Below are 24,433 nucleotides of genomic sequence, written 5' to 3'. Positions count from 1 at the left end.
CATTCCTGAAGAAGGGCTTATGCCCGAAACGTCGATTCTCCTGTTCCTTGGATGCTGCCTGACCTGCTCCGCTTTTCCAGCAACACATTTTCAGCTCTGATCTCTAGCATCTGCAGCTCTCACTTTCTCCTACTTAATCTTTGGTGTCTTGGTCTTAAAGTCTACTCTCCAACTTTGTAGTAAATGAAAGTTTAATAATGCATCTTTGAACTGCTATGGGACATTGCATTATGTTGTGCGTGCTATAACAATATAAATTGTTGAGGGAATTCTAGAACTTGGGGCTGTTAGTGGAGAAGGTGCAGATAAATGGAGCTGCACAAAAGGCCAGAATTTGATGTACATGTATGTATAGGTCAAATACTATTTCAGGATGACTTTGTGCAAGAGATTCATTAATATTATGCTTTGCATTGATTGTTAACTCAGCAATTTTGAATTTTACATTTTATTTCAAAACTTTTATAGGCTCAGTTGATGCCTTTAAAGACAATGCTGGAGATAATCACAAAATATTTCCTGGACAGCAACGAGAACACAAAGATTATGGCACGGGACAATTTTCGAACACCAGCTATAGTAAACCAAAGAGCAACCTCAGTGCGTTTTGACAGTACCTTCGTAAATATCTATGACCTCTCTGATGAGGACAAAGGTGGTGGTATAGCGTTTCATGACTTGAATAAATCAGAGGCTTGCAGGTACAAAAACATTAATCCTGGTGCATGACAATTGTTTTATCATTCTGGAAAAATGATTTCAACGTAAATTTGGACTTCAGTGACTTACAGGATGATCATAGCACTAAGGGTTACATAGCCAACTCTCCACATTCCGCAACTTGAATGAATGTTGTGATCTCAGAACTGATATAGAGAAAGGAATTTACATGGTGGTAGTTTTTTTTATTCTTTAGTGGTATGTGGACGTCGTTGATAAGGACAGCATTTGGTGCACTTTCCGAATTGTCCTTGAACTGGGTGGCTTGCTCGACCATTTTAGAGAGCAGTTAAGATCATACAGTCAGTTCTGCTATAACGCATGTTTCTTCAATGCGAGTTGACTACAATGCGATTGAAGAATTTAGACCATTATTTGCAGAATGCGAATTTTCCTTTCCATAATTAGCGATAACATGATTCCAGTCTCATTGGTTTAAATGGTGCTGCTATGATGTGATTTTCTTATAGCACGGGAACAGAACTATCGAGTTATACAGACTGTATTGCTGTGGGTATAAAGTCACGTGTAGGCCAGACATTGTAAAGATGATAGATTTCCTTCTTTAGACGGCATTAGTGCATCACAGGTATTTACAATTGGTGATAGTTCTCATGGTCACCATTACTGAGATTTAAATACCCGATTTGTTAATTGAATTTAAATTTGACAGCTGCTATGGTGGGATTTGAGCCCAGGTTCCTTTGAGTCTTTGCATGCTGAGTTCTGTATCATAAATGCTGCAGCATTATCTTTCCCTGGCATTGATTATTTGACTAATTCCAATTCCGTTACATTTCAGGTGGTAGTTAAGGGTCCATCATATTACTATGTCTGGACTTGCATGTATCCTAGATTGGCTAAGGACAGCAGATTTCCTTCTCTGAAGGACATCAGTGAAGCAGCTGCTACCTGTTCAGTGAGGATATTGTCATGCAGCAGTGACACTGGGTGTCATTGTAGTTGAAATATTCCACTTCAACTATGTATCTTTTTAAGGAAATTTTCTCATGCTCCAAAATGTGTCCATGGTTCCAGCTGAGCAAAACTATTGTGTCCCATTTGATCACTTAAAATAACCCATAACTCCTTTTGCTTTCTGAGATATCTATTTAGCTAATTAACTACCACTCCATAAACCCTATAGTATGTAAGCAGTTGTTAGTAATTATACAGCACTTGATGGTTTATTTAAAAAGTACGCTAATAAGAAATTTTGTGTAGGAGAATCATAAGACTGACCCTCTCTATCACTATTTTAATAGTGGAAGTTGGAAGAATATGATGGCACCAAGCAATTTGGTTAAAGAATTGATTCATAGAATGAGACAGGTGTGAATGACTTCTCTGCTGTGCTGTGTTTTTAAAATAGATATGTGGCATATAAGCAGGTCATTTATCTCAACCAGACCACAATGCAGTTATGCTCTTCTCTATAATGAACTGGGTCTCCTGTTGTTCCTCATCTAAATGTAACATTGCAACCCTCTACTCCCATATCCCTCTTTTGCTTGGCTGGATTCCAAATTTGAAATTTGTCCCTTGTGGTTCAAGGTTACCCAATAGCTTTTTGGTTAACAGCCAAATTCTCTAACCAGTTACCCCAGGGAGATTGTGAAATGCTATGGAAGACTTAAGGGAGCAAATTCACAAATGGCCAGGAGGTAGACGAGGTTTTTGATTGCCTAACATTTTAAGGGAAGTAGAACTTTCAGACTTGACCATATTTCAGTGGATTGCCAGAGAGGGTTCCAGGCATGAGGGAATTGCTGTTTGGAACCATCAATTTCTGCAGCAATTCCACAGAGTCTGCTGCATCTGGGATTCTTTCAGGTCCTGCTAGAGACTTTGGTCTGTATTGTTTCAAAGCCAAACATTATCTGGGTCCATGCTTTTACCTGAAATTGAGCCAAGGACCAATCTTATGTAAAGTGAAAGTGATAGCTGCGTTTCTACAGAAAGGGAAGAGGTACCCAATTAGTTATGTTCTGCTCTTTCTTTCAAGTTACAGATCAAAGTTGACTATTTGTCATTAATACATTATTCCTAACCAAATTCTGTTCAATTCCAGGTTTCCCAATGATTCTGCTGGTTTAGCATGTATGTCAGTACCTTCTTCCAAGCCTCTACAGAGTTCACTCAAGAAGAAGGATAGATCTCCAGGCAGGAATGGGTGCCCTTCAGGAGGTGAACCAGGACTCCTTCCTGTTAACATCCTTTCATCTGATGCTCCCAGGGCTGGTGTGTTCCCTGTGGAGGCCAGAGGAACAAATATGGAATCGCAAAGGCCACGATCTGGTCGCATTGTACGTGGTATGATGTCTGGCCCAATTCGCACAGTACAGGAGGTAGGTAGTTACTTTCTCACTGGTTGACATTTGATAGTACACGATGGATCGAGTATGATGTCAACACATGATCTTGGATTGGATGCAGAATCCATATGGGTGAAAGTAAGAAACCACTAGGGGAAGGAACGCTGGTTAGAATAGTCTGTAAGCCTGTGGGACAGATGATAATTCAAGAGACAATAAGGGCATGGAAAAAGGGTATGTTTATCATGAATGACTTCAATCTTCATGTAGACTGTGATAATCAAATTGACAAAGGTTGCCATTAGGAAGACCTCTATGTATTTAGGATAGTTTCCTGAAACAATATGCTGTGAATGTAACCATGCATTAGGCTATTTTGAATCTGGTCACGTGTAATGGGTCAGGTTTAGTAAATGACTTTGGAGTAAAATATCTCCTAAGAAACATAACTGTAACACTGTAGAATTTAACATTCAGCTCGAGAGAGAGGCAGACAGACTTGAGTTGGAAACAACTGTGCTAAACTTAAGTAAGGGTAACTACTTAGGGACAAGAGAGTAGAGTTGGCTAGAGTGGACTAGGAAAAGGGTCTGACAGAAAAATGATTGAGGAACAATAGGAGACATTTTAAACAATAGTCTGTGACACTCAGCAGTGATTTATTGCAGTGAGGAAGAATAATTCTAGGAAGGAAATGACCATAGTTATCCAGGAAGTTAAGGATAGTATCAAATTGAAAGAAAAAGCCTACAATGTGGCAAATATTAGTGGCGAACCAGAGGATTAGAAACTTAACTAAAACCGATGACCAGAAAATTGATAAAGGAGGGGATATATGCTGAGGGTAAACTAATAAGTGATATGAAAACTGACTGAGCTTTGTTAAATATATATAAAAAGGAAGTGAGAAGCCAAAGTGAACATTGGAGAAGGAAGCTGGAGAAATAAATAATGGAGAACCAGAAAATAGCAGAGGAGTTGAATAAATGTTTTTCATCTTTCTATATATTCAAGAACATTAATAGCTTCCCAACTATTCTAAACAGTCAAGTGGCTAAATGTGGGGAGGGAATAAACATAATGACTATCACTAAAGGAAATGCCTCCTAGGGAAACTAATGGGTTGGCATCCTAGGATTTTAAAGGAAGTAGCTACAGAGATAGATTTCAAGAGTCTTTAGATTCTGGAAAAGTTCCATAGAATTGGAAAGCTGGCAATTCTTATTCAAAAGGTGAGGGAAACAAAAACCGGTATCTGAGGGGAAATCATGTCGGACGAATTTACAATAATATTTTTCAACTTACAAGCAGGATAGATAAAGTGAAGCTGTAGATGTAATATATTTGGACATCCAGTTGGTGTACGATAATGTACCATACACTTGGCTACTTAAAAGTCCCATGATGTTAGAGGTAGCATATTAGCATGCATAGAGGATTACCTAACACAGAAGACACAGTTGCAGTAAGGGGGGCATATTTATAATGACAGCCTGTAATTAGTGGAGTGCCTCGAGGGCCACAGCTATTTACAATATGCATTAATGACTTGGAGGAGGAAAGTGAGCGTACAATAGCCAAGATTGTGGCACAAAAATAGATAGGAAGGCAAGCAGTGAGGATGACATAGGGATAGAGATAGGTTAAGTGAATGGGCAAAAGCTGGGAATATGGACTGTCATGTGGGTAAATGTGAAGTTATGCAGTTTGGCAGGAAGAATAGATGAGTTGAATATTATTCAAATGGAGGAGGACTGCAAAAAGCTACAGAAAATAGGGATTTATGAGCCCTCATCCCTGAATCAAAAATATCTAGTATCAAAGTTCTATAGGTAATAGGAAAGGCAATTGGAATGTTGGCCTTTATTTTCCTCCTCCATTCCTTTTGAAACCAGGTTTATGCCATCTTGAGCCTGCTCTGCTATTCAGTCGGATCATGGCTGATCCGCCATTGCTCATGCCCACTTTTTTTTTTAAGATTAGATTACCTAGTGTGGAAACAGGCCCTTCGGCCCAACACGTCCACACCGACGGTCCGTAGAGCAGCCTGCCCAGACCCATTCCCCTACACTTACCCCTTCACCTAACACTATGGGCAATTTAGCATGGCCAATTCACCTAACCTGCACATTTTTGGGCTGTGGGAGGAAACCGGAGCACCCGGAGGAAACCCACGCAGACATGGGATGAATGTGCAAACTCCACACAGACAGTTGCCTGAGGTGGGAATTGAACCCGGGTCTCTGGCGCTGTGAGGCATCAGTGCTAACCACTGTGCCACCGTGCCGCCCACATTTCCTGCCCTTTTCACATAACACTTCATTATTTTACTGGTCAAGAATCTATTAATTTTACAACAGCCTCTGGCAAGAGTTCCAAAGACACTCAACCCTGTGAGAGAAGAAATTCTGCCTTATTTCAGTCTTAAATTTGTGTCTCTTTATTCTGAGACTACACCCTTTGATTCTAGACTCTCCCATAAGGGAAAATATATTCTTAACATTTACTCTGTCAAGGCCCTTAAGAATTCTATATGTTTCAATGAAATCATCTCTCATTCTTCTGAGCTTCAGTGAGTAGTAACCCAACTTGTTTAATCTTTGTTCATAAGATAATCCGTCTATACCAGGGATCACTCTCTCGCGAATCTTTTCTGGATTGCCTGCAATGAAATAATATCTTATCTTACATAAGGGAACCAGAATTGCTCTGCGCTCTAGATGTGGTCTGACCAACACTTTGTACAGTTGCAGTAAGACTTCCCAACTCTAAAACACCAAACCCCTAAACAGAAGGGCCTATATTCTATTAGCCTTCCTGACTAACCGCTACAAGAGTGTGCTAGTTTTGTTTCATTTTCAAATATCTCCAAGTCCTTTTGTGTTGCAGATTTTTGCAGTTTTTCCCGACTTAAATAATTTAGTTTTTTTTTGTGTTCTCCCTTCTAAAATGAGCAACATCACATCTTCACACAACATACTCCATTTGCCAACGTTTTGCCCATTGCTTAACCTATCAATATCTCTCTAAGCTGTTTGTATCCCTCTTGCAATCTGCCATTCCACCTATCTTTGTATCATCTGCAACTGGGTCGTAAGTCGTTAATATCTATTGTAAACAGTTATGGTCCTTGCACTGATCCCTGTGAAACCCCACTGGTCACAGGTTGCTGGCCTGAGAGTGAACACCTTATTCCCACGGGCTGTTTGCTGCCTATGAGCCAATTCTCTATCCATGCCAATATTACTATCTCCGATACATGGGCTCTTGTGCCTCAACCTTTTGAGAGGTACCTTGTCGAATGCCCTTGGAAGTCCAAATACAACACATCTACTAGCTTTGGATGTAAGTTTGCTTGCTGAGCTGGAAGGTTCGTTTTCAGATATTTCGTCATCATACTAGGTAACATAATCAGTGAGCCTCCAGTGAAGCACTGGTGTTAGTGTCCCGCTTTCTATTTATGTGTTTAGGTTTCCTTGGGTTGGTGATGTCATTTCCTGTTCTTTTTCTCAGAGGGTGATAAATGGGGTCCAAGTCAATGGGTTTGTTGATAGAGTTCCGGTTGGAATAACCATGCTTCTAGGAACTCTTGTGCGTGTCCTGTTTGGCTTGTCCTAGGATAGGTATGTTGTCCTAGTCAAAGTGGAGTCCTTCCTCATCTGTATGTAAGGGTATTAGTGAGAGTGTGTCATGTGTTATTGTGGCTAGATGATGTTCATGTATCCTGGTGGCTAGTTTTCTGCCTGTTTGTCCAATGTAGTGTTCGTTACGCGTTGTGTGCTTGCTTGGGTTTGTTGCAGAGAAATTGACGGACTGTTCATTGGGTACCCATTCTTTTTGAATAAGCAGACAAAGCGCGTCCAGAAACCCTAGCCACTCTCCCCTACATCAAAGACATCTTGGAAATGACTGCCAGACTACTTGGACCTTTTGGCATCATGGTAGCCCACAAACATACTAAAACAGCAGCTAATGAACTTGAAAGACCTTATACAGACAAGGAAAACTAATGTCATTTACAAAATACCTTGCATGAACTGTAACAAACACTATGTTGGGCAAACAGGCAGAAAACTAGCCACCAGGATACATGAACACCAACTAGCCACAAAAAGACATGACCCACTCTCACTAGTTTCCTTACATACAGATGAGGAAGGACATTATTGGGACAACACATCCATCCTAGGACAAGCCAAACAGGGACATGCACGAGAATTCCTAGAAGCATGGCATTCCAACTGGAACTCTATCAACAAACACATTGACTTGGACCCCATTTACCACCCTCTGAGAAAAGGAACAGGAAATGGTGTCGTCACCAACTTAAAGAAACCTAAACGTATGAATAGAAAGCAAGTCACTAACAACAGTGCTTTACTGGAGACTCACTGATGATACCACATATGGTGATGAAACGCCTGAAAACGAACTTTCCAGCTCAGCGAGCAAACCTACATCCAGAACCTCAACCTGAGCTACAAATCTTCTCAAAACATCTTCTCGTTTCTCTCTATTCGGTGTGGTTGAGACGTCCTTGGGAAAATGTGAATAAATTAGTCAGGCGCAATTTCCCTTTCATGAAGCCATGAATCTCTGATTAGATTAGATTATAATTTTTCAAATGTGCTGCTATTACTTTCTGTATTTTTCCAACAACAGATATTAGGCTTATTGACTTGTAGTTACCGACTTTTTGTCTCCATCACTTTTTGAATAGAGGTGTGTGGTACTTCTCCAGAATCCAAGGCTTTTTGGAAGATTGTAACCATGTATTCACAACACATTATCAGGAAAAACAAGGGTCCCAAAAACAATCCCTGGGAAATTTCATTTCTTTCCCAGCCTGAAAAATACCTGTTAAACATTGCTCTTGATCAGAGTACCGATGAAAATACTTTGGGCTCCAAATGTTTCTTTCTTTCTCCAAAGATGCTGCTAGAGCTGCTGTGTTTCTCTAGTGTGTTCTGTTTTTATTTCAGAACTTCACCATCTGTGTTATTTTGCTTTCATTTAAGCATTACTCTTTCACTCAGCCAATTTTGCATTGGAATTTCTACTGCCTTTTCTTTTTGTTCCATGACATCACACTTGCCAGTGCAGCATTGCAATGAAAGCATTAGGAGTCGTAACTGAGAGAGATGATGGGAGAAAACTAGGGTGAGAGGGGAAAGATATAAAAGACACTAAGGGGAACCTTTTTCACGCAGAGGGTGGTACATGTATGGAATGAGCTGCCAGAGGAAGTGGTGGAGGCTGGTACAGTTGCAACATTTAAGAGGCATTTGGATATGTATATGAATAGGAAAGGTTTGGAGGGATATGGGCCGTTTTCCATGACGTACATCTCTATGACTAGTGAACATTGTAGGCAAAGAAAATCCTCGTTTGGAAAGCGTATGTTCTAGTGCATCGCTAGCTTCTTATCACCCTGGTGGCTGTAGGGTACACCAATAATGGAATTATTTCTATTATTACAGTCTTCATGGAATCATATGGTCTTCATACAGAAGAGGATCTTCAGCTGATTGGGTCTGCAATGACAGAAAATTTCCCAAAATCTATACTATTCCCACTTTCCTGCACTTGGCCCACAGCCTTGAATATTATGACATTTCAAATGTTCATTGAACTTGTAAAGCTTCCTGCCTTAACTACCCCCTCAGGCAGTGCACTCTAGCTTCTGTTAATTAGTTTATGATATGAGATGGATTAATTCCCCCAGTGTTGATGAACTCTTCCTCTCAAGCATGTTACATTTGCTCAATATCATGTCAAATTACTCAGGGACTGTATCCCTATGTTATGTTTTGAAGGAGGTGATGTGCAAAATGAAGTTAATGAGCAGGCCATATTGAATGATGCACTAGCTCAAGTGGTAGACAGACCACCACCTGTTACTAATCTTCTTTGAAAGACAACTAAACTCTTCCATCATCTCCATTAGGAGTTGGCTTCTCTTGCTTACTAAAATATTGTGTTAGATTTGAAGGGGTTGCTTGCTGCTGCTCTATTTTTGACTCCAACCCCTTGTTAGAGTTGCCAGCAGCTCTAAGAGTCCTAATGCTTTAGAATAAGTAGTGGGCACTGCTGCCACTGTTGTTTTGCCCTAGGATGAAACCATCCATTGCAGCTAGATGTGGGAAGTCCGGGCCTTTGGACGGCCTATGATCAGGGAATCTACAAATGGGGGAGTGGCTCTCCTGGAAGGAAAAAGCAGTCAGGAGAATTTGTGAATGAAGCACGTTAGTCTGATTACCTGAATACTTTTAAAATTTAACTTCCAGTTGGCCAATGTGAGAAATAAAGCTCACTCACTTCAATAATTTCAGTCCGAGACAAGATCTGAAGCAATCAGTATGTTTATTATACGCTTGCAAGCATGATGCCTGGAATTGGCACGCAGAGTTTAGCAAGTACCTATCTTCTATAGGATTCACTACTCCAAACCCGATGCCATTACTATTGTTTATCTCTTGCCTTGTCTGGCCTTGTGCATAACAAAGTTCAAATTTTACTTGGCCATTTCACCACATCCTGCTGTGGTCCATTGTTAGGTATATCCTCCTTCACTACTATCTACTTCCCCCACCTGTGACATTTCCTCCCTTTCCCCAATCATATTGTTCCTTATGACCTTTTAATTGGGGTTTGTTTTTGTGTTTTTGCAGAAGTGGGAAACAGATGCTTATAACTACTGCTTATACAAGCATATCTGGCTTAATCTACATCCTCACAGCACCTTATCTATTTGTCTGTAACATCTGCCATTGTTTGCAGGCACGTTTCATTCTTGTATGCACGTTTTAGCTAATACAAAAACAATTATATACTTCCTCCCACATAGTTTTCATTCTTGTTGACTCAGCTCTTGGTTGAAACAATTATACACTGGTGTGAGTTCATTTACCTTGCATAAGTAATTATGATTGCAGAAGTAACACTACTTTACCTATATCCCACACCATGTACCTTCATTTTCAAGTATTAATCTTTTTTTAAACTGGATTTGAAGTGGGGATGTCCCAATGTGCACAGGTCACACTGCAAAAGATGCACCCCGACATAGTTGACTTTGAAAACAGCTTCCTAAATTTGTCATGTCTGCCCACCCCAGTTGTATTTAGAAGTGCGCAATGTAATATTTGGGTCAGTTCACGTGTTAACAGGTTCAATTGCCTCCAGCACCTGACATTGGGAATTGGTGGGGGGTGTTGCTGAGTATGTGAGAAATACTCACATGGCTGGGAGAGTTCAACTCATCGCTTAGACATGCACAGAAACAGACCCTTCGGTCCAATTCGTCCATGCCGACCAGATATCCTAACCTAATCTGGACCTGTTTGCCAGCACGTGGCCCATATCCCTCTAAATCCTTCCTATTCACATACCCATCCAGATGTATTTTAAATGTTGCAATTGTACTAGCCTCTACCATTTCCTCTGGCAGCTCATTCCACCCTCTGCATGAAAATGTTGCCCCTTAGGTCCCTTGTTTATCTTTTCCCCTCTCACCTTAAACATATGCTCTTGAGATTTGGACTCCCCTACTCTGGGAAAAGACCTTGTCTGTTTATCCAATCCATGCTGCTTATGATTTTGTAAACCTCTATAAGGTCACCCCTCAGCCTCCAACACTCCAGAGAAAACAGCCCCAGCCTATTCAGCCTCTCCCTATAACTCAAACTTTCCAACCCTGGCAACACCCTTCAATCCTTTCTGAATCCTTTCAAGTTTCACAATATCCTTTTGATAGGAAGGAGACCAGAATTGCATGCAATATTCCAAAAGTGGCCCTAGGACCTTACCAGTAAGCATATAAGTCCTGCTCTGATTTGCTTTTCCAAAATGCAGCACCTCGCATTTATCTAAATTAAACTCCATCTGCTACTCTTCAGCCCTTTTGGCCATCTGATCAAGATCCTGTTGTAATCTTCTTCGCTGTCCACTACATCTCCAATTTTGGTGTCATCTGCAAACATAACTATACCTCCTATGTTCGCATTCAAATCATTTGTATAAGTAACGAAAAATAGTGGCACTCCACTGGTCACAGGCCTCCAGTCTTAAAAACAACCCTCCACCACCACCCTCTATCTTCTACCTTTGAGCCAGTTCTCTGTCCAAATGGCTAGTTCTCCTTGTACTCCATGAGATCTAACCTTGCTAAGCAGTCTCCCATGAGGAACCTTGTCGAATGCCTTACTGAAATCCATATAGATCCTGCCTACTGCTCTGCCCTCATCAATCCTCTTTGTTACTTCTTCAAAAAACTCATCAAGTTTGTGAGACATGATTTCCCACGGACAAAGCCATGCTGACTATCCCTAATATTAGTCCTTGCCTTCCCAAATACATGTACATCCTGTTCCTCAGGAGTCCCCCCAACAGCTTGCCCACCACCGAGGTCAGGCTCTCTGGTCTATAGTTCCCTGGCTTGTCCTTACCGCCTTCCTTAAATAGTGGCGCCACGTTAGCAAACCTCCAATTTCCGGCATTTCACCTCTGACTATCGAGGATGCAAATATCTCAGCAAGGAGCCCAGCAATTACTTCCCTAGCTTCCCATAGAGTTCTAGATTACACCTGATCAGCTTATTGCTACTGAAAGTAACTTGTACCTGTGAACCAGATGTCCAATTTGAAGTGTAATGATTCTGTAAGTGCTAATAATACGCACATTAATGGACATGTAAAGCTTAACTTGGGGGGAGATAAAACCCTACAAAACCTGTGGGGTATTGCACTTTTGGGAGCATACTAACCTTTACAATCAAGTAGATCCTACATGCTCTGACCTGGGCCTAGGGTAGACAAGCCCTCACAGGCTCTAATCCAGGACTGGAGGTAGTCTAACAATTGTCAATCTAATCTGGGCCTGCACGTGTGCTAGCCTCACACTGTTTAACAAGGGCTAGAGCTAAACTAAGAGAAAGTGAGGACTGCAGATGCTGGAGGTCAGAGCTGAAAAATGTGTTGCTGGAAAAATGCAGCAGGTCAGGCAGCATCCAAGGAGCAGGAGAATCGACGTTTCGGGCATAAGCCCTTCTTCAGGAATGATTCATTCCTGAAGAAGGGCTTATGCCTGAAACGTCGATTCTCCTGCTCCTTGGATGCTGCCTGACCTGCTGCACTTTTCCAGCAACACATTTTTCAGCTAGAGCTAAAGTAAGCCTTGCACAGTCTAACTCTTGATTGATCTTTTGACTTTTTCCAATATGTGCAGGATTCTTCCAAAAAGCGTCTGATTAAACGGGCTTCTGGATCTAGCCTGACTTTACATTCAATAGAGAGCGACGTTGATAGTGGCTTCAAGGGCTACATACGACAGGTAGGCACCTCCTGTGAAACTGCTGCCTGCTCTGACTGGCTTCCTGCTGCTGGCACACTAATGGTGGATAACATGGCAGATGGCACACCCACCCAGGACTATCCACCGAAGAAACCTTCCTGTCTTGTGACAGGTGGCCGCAGCAGTCAGAAATCTCAAGACTTCAGGTGGTACCATGAGGCAGCGGATGATCCTGGCACAGAGAGGGTACTGGACCGAGAAAGAGGGCAGGTCTCAAGTGGTCAGGAGAAAAAACTCTCCTCTAACTTCAATGTCAGCTTGCCCGAAAAGAGTAGGAAGGTGAAGTTTGCTCCAGATTGCATGAACATTGAGTATGAGGCAAGAGAAAATGATGTTAAGATGGAGGAAGATCTACATTCCAGGTATGTACCACCTTCTTTCATTGCTGTACCTGTTGGTAAACTAATCTCAGTGTGGATTTGCTTGATGATAGAACAGAATGGGTGGGTCGCAGGTTCATTCCCCTCCGTGGTGATCTTATCTAGGAAACAAATGGATTTTGACATGGTCATAGTTAATGATAGAAAAACTGGCAAAGACAATCTTCTAATCAATCCTGTCTTAATCCCTGACGACTCCTTGAACATGTCATTCTGCGTACTGAAGCCAGTTGCTGTGCTGCAGCCATATTTGGAGTCATATAATTCAGCACTGACTAAATTACAAGGACTTTCTTGGTCTTTACCAGCTGCTTCTATGTTGGCAATGAATGCAACACCTTTCCTTTGATTGGGTTCAGCACCTCTTCTTTATCAGTGGCTTTATGAATGTCATGTGGATTTACACATTAGCTAACTGCAAGAGGGCATAGGCTCAAGCTGAGGGGAGAGAGTTTAAGGGAGAAGTGCAGGGGACACATTTTCATCCAGAAGTGGTGGGTGCCTGGAATGCACTGCTAGTGGAGGTGGTGAAAGCAGGCACATAAGATCATTGATTGTGTTAGTCTGAGACCGGAACCAGTCCTGAGTCAAATACAGTGCTCGAGGGTCCTTATGTCCACAAGACATAGGAGTGGAAGTAAGGCCGTTCGGCCCATCAAGTCCACTCCGCCATTTAATCATGGCTGATGGGCATTTCAACTCCACTTACCCACACTCTCCCCGTAGCCCTTAATTCCTTGCAAGATTAAGAATTTATCAATCTCTGCCTTGAAGACATTTAACGTCCTGGCCTCCACTGCGCTCGGTGGCAATGAATTCCACAGGCCCACCACACTCTGGCTGAGGAAATGGCTCCTCATTTCCATTCTAAATTGACCCCCTCTAATTCTAAGGCTGTGCCCATGGGTCCGAGTCTCCCTGCCTAACGGAAACAACTTGCCAGTGTCCACCCTTTGTAAGCCGTGCATTATCTTGTAAGTTTCTATTAGGTCTCACCTCAACCTTCTAAACTCTAATGAATACAATCCCAGGATCCTCAAGCGCCCATCGTATGTTAGGCCTACCACTAGATCCCTACTACTACGGATCATCTGTGTGAATCTCCGCTGGACAAGCTTTAGTGCCAGTATGTCCTTCCTGAGGTGTGGGGCCAAGCCAAATGTATCATTTGTCCACAAATATCTGGCCATTTACCACATCGTGAGTGAGCATGATGGCCAACTCAGCTATAGTAGAGTGTGCAAAGTTTAAAAATAACATAAAAATAATAGTGGGTGGACGGTGGCACAGTGGTTAGCACTGCTGCCTCACAGCGCCAGAGACCTGGGTTAAATTCCCGCCTCAGGCGACTCTCTGTGTGGAGTTTGCACATTCTCCCCGTGTCTGCGTGGGTTTCCTCCGGGTGCTCTGGTTTCCTCCCACAGTCCAAAAATGTGCAGGTTAGGTGAATTGGCCACGCTAAATTGCCCGTAGTGTTAGGTGCAGCGGTAAATGTAGGGGAATGGGTCTGGGTGGGTGCGCTTTGGCGGGTCGGTGTGGACTAGTTGGGCCGAAGGGCCTGTTTCCACACTGTAAGTAGTCTAATCTAATCTAATCTAAACACAACACCAGGTTATAGTCTAGCAGGTTTATTTGGAAATACTAGCTTTCAGAATGCTGCTCCTTCATAAGGTAGCTAGTACTTCCAAATAAACCTGTTGTACTATAACCTGGGGTTGTGTGATTTTTAACTTATCCACCCCAGTCCCACTCCGGCGTCTCCACATAACAGTAGAGTGGATCTTACTTGTAATTCTTCGGTAGTCATGATGCGGAGGAGCTGCTGTTGGACTGGGGTGCGCAAAGTTAATCACAACACGAGCTGATAGTCCAACAGGTTTATTTGGAAGCACTAGCTTTCGGAGTGCTGCTCCTTCATGAGGTAGCTGTGATGAAGGAGCAGTGCTCCGAAAGCTAGTGCTTCCAAACAAACCTGTTGAACTATCACCTGGTGTTGTGATTTTTAACTTTGTAATTCTTCATCCAGCCACTGGAGGGAGCGCTGATCACAGATATCCCAAAACAGCACCTCCTTCAAATAGGCTTACTGCTATTTAGCTATACTTTAAAGCAACATAATTTTATTTTCTCTAGGTTAAAGCTTGTGTTCAAACTTTCACTGAACCTTAGAAGACAACTGTGCATAAAGCAAAGGACAATAACTGCACAGGAACAGGCCTTTTTTGGCCCTCCAACGTGCGCTGACACATTTTGCCCTTCCATTTTACAACTGTCTTCACTTATAGGATATGTATCCCTCTCTTCCCTTCCTATTCATGTATTCATTCAGATGCTTCTTGAATGCTGCTATTATGTTTGCTTCTACCACCACCTCTGGCAACACGTTCCAGGTACTCCCCACCCTTTGTGTGAAAGACTTGCCTCGCACATCTCTTTTAAACCTGCCCAGCCCCCGCCTTGCACCTTGCATGTTGAACCTGTGTCCCCTAGTAACTGACCCCTCCACCCTGGAAAAAAGCCTCATACTTATCACTGACCATGTCACTGGCAATCTTATAAACTTCTATCAGGTCGCCCCCTCAATCTCTTGTGTTCTAGTGAAAACAAACCCAGTCTATCCAACTTTTCTTCATAGTTAAGATGCTCCGTGCCAGGCAACATCCTGGTAAACCTTTTCTGTACCCTCTCTAAAGCATCCACATCCTTCTGGTAATGTGGTAGGTCCACGCCCCCAACCAACCCACCCTCCACCTCCATTCCCGGCACCTTCCTTTGCCCCAACAAGAAGTGTAAAGCCTGTGCCCATACCTCCCCACCCACTTCACCTCCCCACCCACTTCACCTCCGTCCAAGGCCCCAAAGGATCCTTCCACATCCGACACAGATTTTCCTGCACATCCAAACACCTCATCTGCTGTGTCCGTTGCTCTCAGTGTGGTCTCCTGTACATTGGGGAGACAGAACGCCAACTTGCAGAATGTTTCAGAGAACATCTCCGGGACACCCACACACCAAACAACCCCATTGCCCTGTGGCTGATCACTTCAACTCCCCCTTCCCCCACCCACTCCACCAAGGACATGCAAGTTTTGGGCCTCCTCCACCGCCAAATCCAAACCACTTTATACCTGGAGGAAGAGCGCCTCATCTTCAACCTTAGGGCCCTCCAACCACACGGCATCGATGCAACTTCACCAGTTTCCTCATTTCCCCCCCCCCTTATCTCAGACCTAACCTCCAACTCAGCACTGCCGTCTTGACCTGTCCTGCCTATCCATCTTCCTTCCCACCTATCTGCCCCACCCTCCCCTCCGACCTGTCGCCATCACCCTGTACCTGCATTCCCAGCTACGTCACCCCCACCCTCACGCTCCCATTTATCTCTCAGCCCCCTTTCCTGCTCCCAACTTCTTTCTGATGAAGGGCTATGCCCAAAATGTCTATCCTCCTGCTCCTCGAATGCTGTGAGACCTGTGCTTTTCCAATGCCACGCTTTTCGACTCTGATGTCCAGCATCTGCAGTCCTCACTTTCTCCTGGTGACCATATTTATGACGATCTAAAAGGACATATAGGCGCTAGAGAAAGTAAAGGAAAGATTTGCAAGGATGATACCGAAGCTGAAAGGTTATGACCATGTAGAAGGAGGGAAATGGCTGCTGCTTTCTTTTGTTGAGGGGTAATAGCTGGTGCCTCTAACATATGTTGCTTTTCATATATATTTGATGGAATCTGGTACTTGCTGTCATAAGTCATAAATGGTCAGTAATAAATCCCAAAGGGAATTCAGGAGGAAATCCTTTAATCAGGGAGCAACTGCACTGTTATTCCACTCATCATGGTTCCCTCTCAAAGCTGGAAGTGCCATGTAATCCCACTGTAAATAGCCCAATTGTTACTGGCATTGAGTGTGAGAAAGGGAAACAGCACAAAGAGAAATCCCTGAAGTGAGTCCAGAAGATTTTGATCGGTGAAGAGTGACCTGGTAATTGTACTACTTGAGTTGAAATATAATTTGTATGTTTTAATTGTCGAGGTCATAATGACATTAGCAGACATGTGTTCTGATCACATTGGACTGTGTCCATTGTTTGTGGGAGAATGGAGCAAGTGCTACACTCCAAACTGATGTTTATTCTGCAGTGTTTGGACTGATAATGGCCGACAACTTTGTGCTTCAAGCTATGGCAGTGTGTGAAGTGCTCAACTTCTAAATATGGACCACTCTGTTTGAATTTTCCAGACCCTGAACTTTTGGTGAGCAAAGAGAGAAATGCTGCTAGGAGAAGAGAGCACTTTTTTTTTACACCCCTAAGTCTGACCTTTTGTTCATCCTCCATGTCTTTTTGCCCCAAAAGAGGCTGCTATACCTTCAGCTGCCATCCATTCCAAAACAACTTTGCATTTTTACCCCTCTCATCTTCCTTAAATCACTCTTTTTCCTGAGCAACGCTTTGTATATTCTTTATTAGAAATTGGTTCTGTGCACTTTACCATGGAGAATGTGGACGCCGTGGGAGGAAAGATTTATTTGGGGCAGGATGTTAGCGAGATTGTTAACACAGGATCAAAGAGTGAGATTGTAGAGAGATCTTCAGAGACTGGAGGAGAGACCATGTGACTATACCTTGAGAAAATAGCGCAAGACTATGTCAACATGCAAAAGCAGTCTTTTGAAGGGTAGATGTGAGCAGCAATCAGTGAGTTGTAGTCTGCAGGGAGGAAAATGCAGCTGAGTTCATAACCTTGAGTTCATAACCTTGAGTTCATAACCTTGATCTTGGTGCATGGTGGAACTTCTCCTCCTGTTACATGAGATCATTGGAAATGGATGGAATTGGCCATTTGATCCCCGGGAGCCTGTCCTTTCATTTAACAAAATTGTCGCTGATCTGGCTCCATCCCGTTTTCCCAGAGTGTGTCCATATATCCCTTGACGTCTTTAGTATCTAGAAATTTGTCTTTCGTATACATTTCTTTGTTAATTCAGATACAATAAAATGAAATTGAAAATTGATTTACAGATCAGGATGAGCTCCTCCTTCCACATTCCAATCTGGATTGGGTCAAACATGGACTATGTAGTTGGATTGTAAGTGTTGCAGTTTAATTTAACCACTGTGTGGCAGTGTAGCTTGCATTTTAACATGAACTGCATTTTCCATATCGATGATAGAAGCTCACTGAAGCGTAAGTTGTGTTGTGTAGATTTTTGCTGGGACTGCATAGGTTATATTTCTTGTGGAATCCTTTGTTCCTCAAATTGGCAGACTGACTAAGCTCAGCCACAGACTGAATGTTGACATTTCTGTTGTAATTCTAGGTTGTTTAGCCTCATGGCTTGAGTTGGGATTCCACAAATCTATCTTGTTCCTAATATCCCTTTTATTATCCTTCCCCTCAACCACCTCATAAACTATTGTTAAAAATTGACGCAGTCTTGGTTTCGTTGCTAACTTCAAGTAAATTCCACATCGAGGCAATCCTTAATCTTATCCCTATAACTCCTCGTGGCAGACCCTTGATTGATTGGAAATGGTGTCTTTCCATCAACTATTGCAGCCAGTTTTTGTCAGGATTTATTGACTGTAACTGCGATCTGGGTCAGCTATTTTAGAAATGCTCTGTAACTTTGCACAGGATGGTGTGTTGAGGATTCCTAACATTGTGAAGATGATAGCATAGCTGACATCTCCTTATAAAATGCCTAAACAAAATGCAGCAACTATCCTGATAGTAAAATAAAGGACGTTACTACTATCCACTAACTCTTGAATGATTACTTAGACTTATTTTGTTTCAGCTGCATGCCACCCACCGTTTGTGTCTCAGGCTCCCATAGTTCGTTCGTTCGTGTTTTCCATTTGTTCTTTTTGAGACCCCTTCGAACTGGATATGGTGCATCTTTAATTCCGTACTTGTGGACATGCGAACAAGAACCTGCGTGCACACATGGATAGGGTTAATGTTAGTAGGGAGAGGTCATTGTGTAATGGTGGTGTCACTGGACCAGCGATCCTGGGGCTAATGGTCAGCGGACACTGGTTCGAGTCCTGTCACAGCAGCTGATGGAATTTAAATTCAAGTAGTAAATCTGAAATTGAGAGCAAGTTGGATTCTGGCTGATTCTTGCTCGCAATGTTGTTTTCCCACTACTTCCCCGAATGACAAGACTGCAAACAAGAGTTGGAAGACCTGGAAAAATGGTGCACGGAGAACAACCTAGCTCTCGATGCCAACAAAACCAAGGAACTCATTATTGACTTTCGGCAGGATGTTACCCATGCTCCCCTATACATTGACAGCACAGAGGTGGAACAAGAGAAGAGTGTCAAGTTCCTGGGAATGGTTATCCACACTGAAAATATGTTGCTGGAAAAGCGCAGCAGGTCAGTCAGCATCCAAGGAGCAGGAGAATCGACGTTTTGGGCTACAAAGGCTCAACAACATCTCTTCTTCCTCAGGCAGCTGAGGAAATCTGGCATGAATGTAAATAACCCTTGCCAACCTTTATAGGCAAGTCATCGAGAGCATTCTGTCTGGATGTATCACTACCTGATATGGTAAGTAAACCATTCAAGGTCGGAGACGGTTACAGAGAGTGGTGAACTCGGCCCGGACAATCACAAAGGCCAACCTCCCATCTATAGAATCCATCTATCAGGCCCACTATCAAGGAAAGGCTGCCAGCATTCTCAAAGATCCATCCCACCCTGGCAATGTTTTTCTACAACCTCTACCATCAAGGAGAAGGTACAGAAGCATGAACACACGCACCAGCTGGTTTTGAAACAGTTTCTACCCTACTGTTGTTAGAATACTGAATAGAGACTCAAACTCTTCGCATTTGCCTGTACCTGTGTTTTTGTTTTTGTCGCTGTTTACCTATTATTTACTATCTATGCTACTTAACTCTGTGATCTGCCTGTATTGCTCGCAAGGCAAAGCTTTTCACTGTGCCTCGGTACACGTGACAATAAATTCAATTCAATTCAAGAAGAGCTTGAGAGTGGCTTGCAAATTTGCTGAGGAGTGGTCATCAACACTGCAGTCATCTGCAAACTGTAGGTCACGTACACCTGAGGAAGGCAGATTAGTTTGGGACAGTGCTGGCTGATGCTATCAGGGATGGGAAAAGGGTGAGGCCATTCATGGGATTTGAAAATAAGGAGAATCTTTATGTTGCTGGACTATATATCCCTGTAGACGATAGTGTGGTGCTGGAAAAGCACAGCAGGTCAGGCAGTGCCCAAGGAGCAGGAGAATCGATATTTTGGGCATATGCCCTTCATCAGGAATGAGGCTTGTGGGCCGGGGGTCTGAGAGATAAATGGGAGGGGAATGGGACTGGAGAGAAGGAGCTGGGAACGTGATAGGTAGGTGAAGGTTGGGGTGAAGGTGATGGTTCAGAGAGGAGGGTGCAGTGGATAGGTGGAAAGGAAGATGGACAGGTCAAGAGGGCAGTGCCAAGTTGGAGGCTTGGGACTGGGATAATGTGGGGGGAGGGGTAATGAGGAAACTGGTGAAATCCACATTGATCCTGTGTGTTTGTGGGTCCCAAGGCAGAAAATGAGGCGTTCTTCTTCCAGGCGTAGGGTGGTTAGGGTTTGGCGCTGGAGGAGGCCCAGGTGGAGTGGGAGGGGGAGTTAAAGTGTTTGGCCACAGGTTGGTGGGGTTGGTTAGATCGGGTGCCCCAGAGATGTTCTCTGAAACGATCCTCAAGTTGGTGTCCTGCCTCCCCAATATAGAGGAGACCACATCGGGTGCAACAGATATAGTAGATGATGTGTGTGGAAGTACAGGTAAATTTCTGTCAAATGTGGAAGGATCCTTTGGGGCCTTAGAGGTGACAGGGAGGAGGTATGGACGCGGGTTTTGTACTTGCAGTGGCAGGGGAAGGTGTCGGGTGTGTGCTGGAGATTGGAGGGAGAGAGGGGTTGTGGGGTTGATCTGACAAGGGAGTCATTGAGGGCATGTCCTCTCTGAAACACAGATAGGGATGGGGAGAGAAATATATTCCGAGTGGTGGGGTTTCTTGGTGGCGAAGGATGATGTGATGTATCCAGAATTTGGTGGGGTGGAAGGTGAGGGCTGGGGTTTCTAGTCTTATTGTGACTGGAGGGGTGGGGTTCAAAGGCAGAGGTGTGGGAATTAAAGGAGATGTGCTGGAGGGTATCATTGACCATGTGGGAGGGGAAATTGTGATCTTTGAACAAGGAGGCCATGTGGGATGTTCTGGTGGAATTGGTCCTCCTGGGAGCAGATGTGGCAGAGGCGGAGGCGGAGGAATTGGGAATAAGGGATGGCATTTTGCAGGAGGTAGGTAGGAGGAGGTGTAGTCCAGGTAGCTGTGGGAGTCGGTGGGTTTGTAGTAGATATCCGTGGTTAGTCGATCACCGGAAATGGAGATGGAGACGTCCAGGAAGGGGAGGGAGGTGTCAGAGACGGTTCAGGTAAATTTTAAGGTCAGGGTGGAAGTTGTTGGTGAATTTGATTAACTGTTCAATCTCCTCATGGGAGCACAAGGTGGTGCCAGGACAGTCACCTATGTAACAGAAGATAAGGTTGAGAATGATGTTGGTGTAGCTATGGAAAATGGACTGTTCCATGTACCCGATAAAGAGGCAGGCGCAGCTGGGTCCCATGCGGGTGCCCATGGCTACCCCTTAGGTTTGGAGGAAGTGGGAGGAATGGTAGGAGAAGGTTGTTGAGAGTGAGGACCAGTTCAGCCAGGCAAATGAGAGTGTCAGTTGAAGGGTATTGGTTGGATCGGCGTGAGTAGAAGAAACAGAGATCTTGGAGGCCTTCATCGTTGTGGATAGATATGTACAGGGACTAGATGTACATGATTTAAGCTGAGGCATTGGGGGCTGGGGAAATGGAAAGTCTTGGAGGAGGTGAAGGATGTGGGAGGTGTCCCAAACATAGGTGGATGGTGTCAAGGAATGCAGAGTTAAGTTCAGTGGGACAGGAGCAGTGGGGACAATGGGTTGACTGGGGCAGTCAGGTTTATGAACTTTGGTTAGGACGTAGAATCGGGTGGTGCAGGGTTCTCGGACTCAGGTTGGAGGCTGGGAGGGTTGGAGGTTCCCTGAGGTGGTGAAGTTGTGAATGGTCTTGGAGATTATGGTTTGGTGATGGAAGCGGAGGCAGCAGGAGAAATGTTCAAAGTCTCAATGGGAGTCGAACTCATTAATCCAGGAGCTTCGAAATCGACGTTTCGGGCAAATGCCCTTCATCAGGAATAAAGGCAGTCCGGACAAGTCATGGGGACAGTGCTGAGCTGGAAGTTTGGAACTAGGGTGAGGTGGGGGAAGGGGAAATGAGGAAACTGTTGCATGACATGGTTGAAGAGCTTCAGGGCAGAGGAAATGACCTGGAAGTTGCAGTGGGAGAGGGACTCCGAGATTCTTGTAGAGAGAGGAGGAAAACTTCTTCAAGGCAGGCATCCTTGCAAGAGGATTCGCAGTAGCGTTAAAATCAACAAGGTAAAAACAATGACTGCAGATGCTGGAAACCAGATTCTGGATTAGTGGTGCTGGAAGAGCACAGCAGTTCAGGCATTTCGAAGCTCCTTGGATGCTGCCTGAACTGCTGTGCTCTTCCAGCACCACTAATCCAGAATCTGGTTTCCAGCATCTGCAGTCATTGTTTTTACCTCATTAATCCAGGAGCATAGTGAGATGAAAGTGAGGCCTTTGCTGAGGACTGATCATTCATCCTCAGTGAGGGGGAGGTCTAGGGAAATGGCAAAAACCCCTGGCCCACAGCCTCATTCCTGATGAAGGGCTTATGCCCGAAAGGTCGATTCTCCTGTTCCTCGGATGCTGCCTGACCTGCTGTGCTTTTCCAGCACCACACTCTTAACTTTGATCTCCAGCATCTGCAGTCCTCACTTTTTTCCCCGTGTATTGCTATAACTAAAATCAGGGTGTTGGACAAACAGGAACTTTTCCAAGTTAGGATGTAGATTGGAGAATTTGGGGTGAATTTGAATTGATGGATTAGATTCTGGGCATGGGAACACTGAATAATTAAGTCCAGAGGTTAAAAAAAAAGACATGGCTTGAGATAGCCAGATCCTGTTTGCATTTGATGTTTCTACAAGCTGAGGACCGAATTGTTTGGGATGAAATTACAGTGTGGAAATGTTCATGATTTCATTGATAAGTGGTCAGAAATATATTTTGGGGTTGGAACCATTCTGTGTTCAGTTTAGAAGCTAGTATTGGTAATTGTGGGGTTTCCATGGGAAAAGGTTAACAGTGCTTCAAGAATTGATGTTTGTATTCCCTTGCAGAATTCGTTGGGTGTAATTATGGAGAGTTTCTGGAATCCAAAAGAGACGGGACGGAGATTACAACTAATCTTTGTCAGGATTTATTGACTGTTACGGTGTTCTGGGTCATTTTTCAGAGAGATGCAGTGTAGTTCTCCTTAAGATGATGTGTTTAAAATTCCTGATCTTACTAAGATAAGATAATATCACTAACATTCCCTCCAATTAAAAACTTAAAGCAGTAAGAAAACTGATAGTGGAATGTGGCTTTAACTTTTAATTCGAGCTTTTAACTATTTAGAGCTGAAAATGTGTTGCTGGAAAAGCGCAGCAGGTCAGGCAGCATCCAAGGAGCAGGAGAATCGACGTTTCGGGCATGAGCCCTTCTTCAGGAATGCTTTAGGGCTCATGCCCGAAACATCGATTCTCCTGCTCCTTGGATGCTGCCTGACCTGCTGCGCTTTTCCAGCAACACGTTTTTCAGCTCTGATCTCCAGCATCTGCAGTCCTCACTTTCTCCTTTAACTATTTAGAGTAATCTTACTTCAACTCCCTTCCACACTTCTTATTTGTTTCAGCTTTGCAATGCCATGGTTACTTTTAGTTTACTTTTATTTACTTGACATTCCGATGTAACTACACAAATGGAAAGGAAAGACACACTCCATGCATCAGTGTTATTTTAATAATCCAGTGATCTGGATTGTAATGCAAGATCAAATCCCACTAGTACATTTTACAAACTAGAAGCTTGTTTTAAAAATATGGTATCAGTTTTGTTTTATAGATATTTTTATTAGAAATTTAACATTTTTACAAGTTTACAAAAATAAACAAAACTCTCAAATACAAACATTGATATACAATTAAATCAAATATACAATAGCCAAAATTTAACAAAAGAAAAAATACCGAGAAAAGAAAAAAAAACAAAACTCAACTGTCTACTAATCTAACCTACAACTAACCAGAGTGTATATTTAAGTCTCTTACATGCTCGGAATGTGTTAACATCAAATGTAATAAAACCCGTATTCGTGCGGGATTCCTCTCCTAAGGGGCCCCGGACCAGCCAGGTTTGTAATCTCAATAAAATAAAAGCCCTTGTTAGGATAGCTGAAATATCTGTATTTATGTAATTCAAGAAAGGCTCCCATATTTTATAAAATAATTCGGTCTTTCGGTGCACCATATTTGTAAGGAAGTCAAGGGGAATACATTCCATAATTAGTCGTGCCAATTTTGAAAGTCCAGGGGGGCCCTCAGCCACCCAGTTCACCAAAATATTTTTCCTTGCACAGAAAGAGAGAATAGAAAATAGTCTCTTCCCGTACATGTCCAGGGAGGGAAAGTTCGAAAAGCAGAGATACAGGGTCCACTTTAATTTCC

General features: G+C 43.3%; 1 protein-coding gene across 2 annotated transcripts in view; it reads left to right on the top strand.

Annotated features, from left to right (window-relative positions):
* The window catches only part of mindy4 (MINDY lysine 48 deubiquitinase 4), a 186,465-nt gene that overhangs the window by 9,776 nt on the left and 152,256 nt on the right, over nucleotides 1-24,433 (top strand). For both annotated transcript variants that reach the window (XM_043690847.1, XM_043690846.1), the window contains exons 3-5: nucleotides 469-701; nucleotides 2,792-3,068; nucleotides 12,261-12,748. In XM_043690847.1, the coding sequence (XP_043546782.1) occupies nucleotides 469-701; nucleotides 2,792-3,068; nucleotides 12,261-12,748 (998 nt within the window). The remainder of the gene's footprint in view (nucleotides 1-468; nucleotides 702-2,791; nucleotides 3,069-12,260; nucleotides 12,749-24,433) is intronic.

Source organism: Chiloscyllium plagiosum, chromosome 5 (assembly GCF_004010195.1).
Source record: "Chiloscyllium plagiosum isolate BGI_BamShark_2017 chromosome 5, ASM401019v2, whole genome shotgun sequence".
NCBI lineage: Eukaryota > Metazoa > Chordata > Chondrichthyes > Orectolobiformes > Hemiscylliidae > Chiloscyllium > Chiloscyllium plagiosum.
This window is presented reverse-complemented; position numbering and strand designations above follow the sequence as displayed.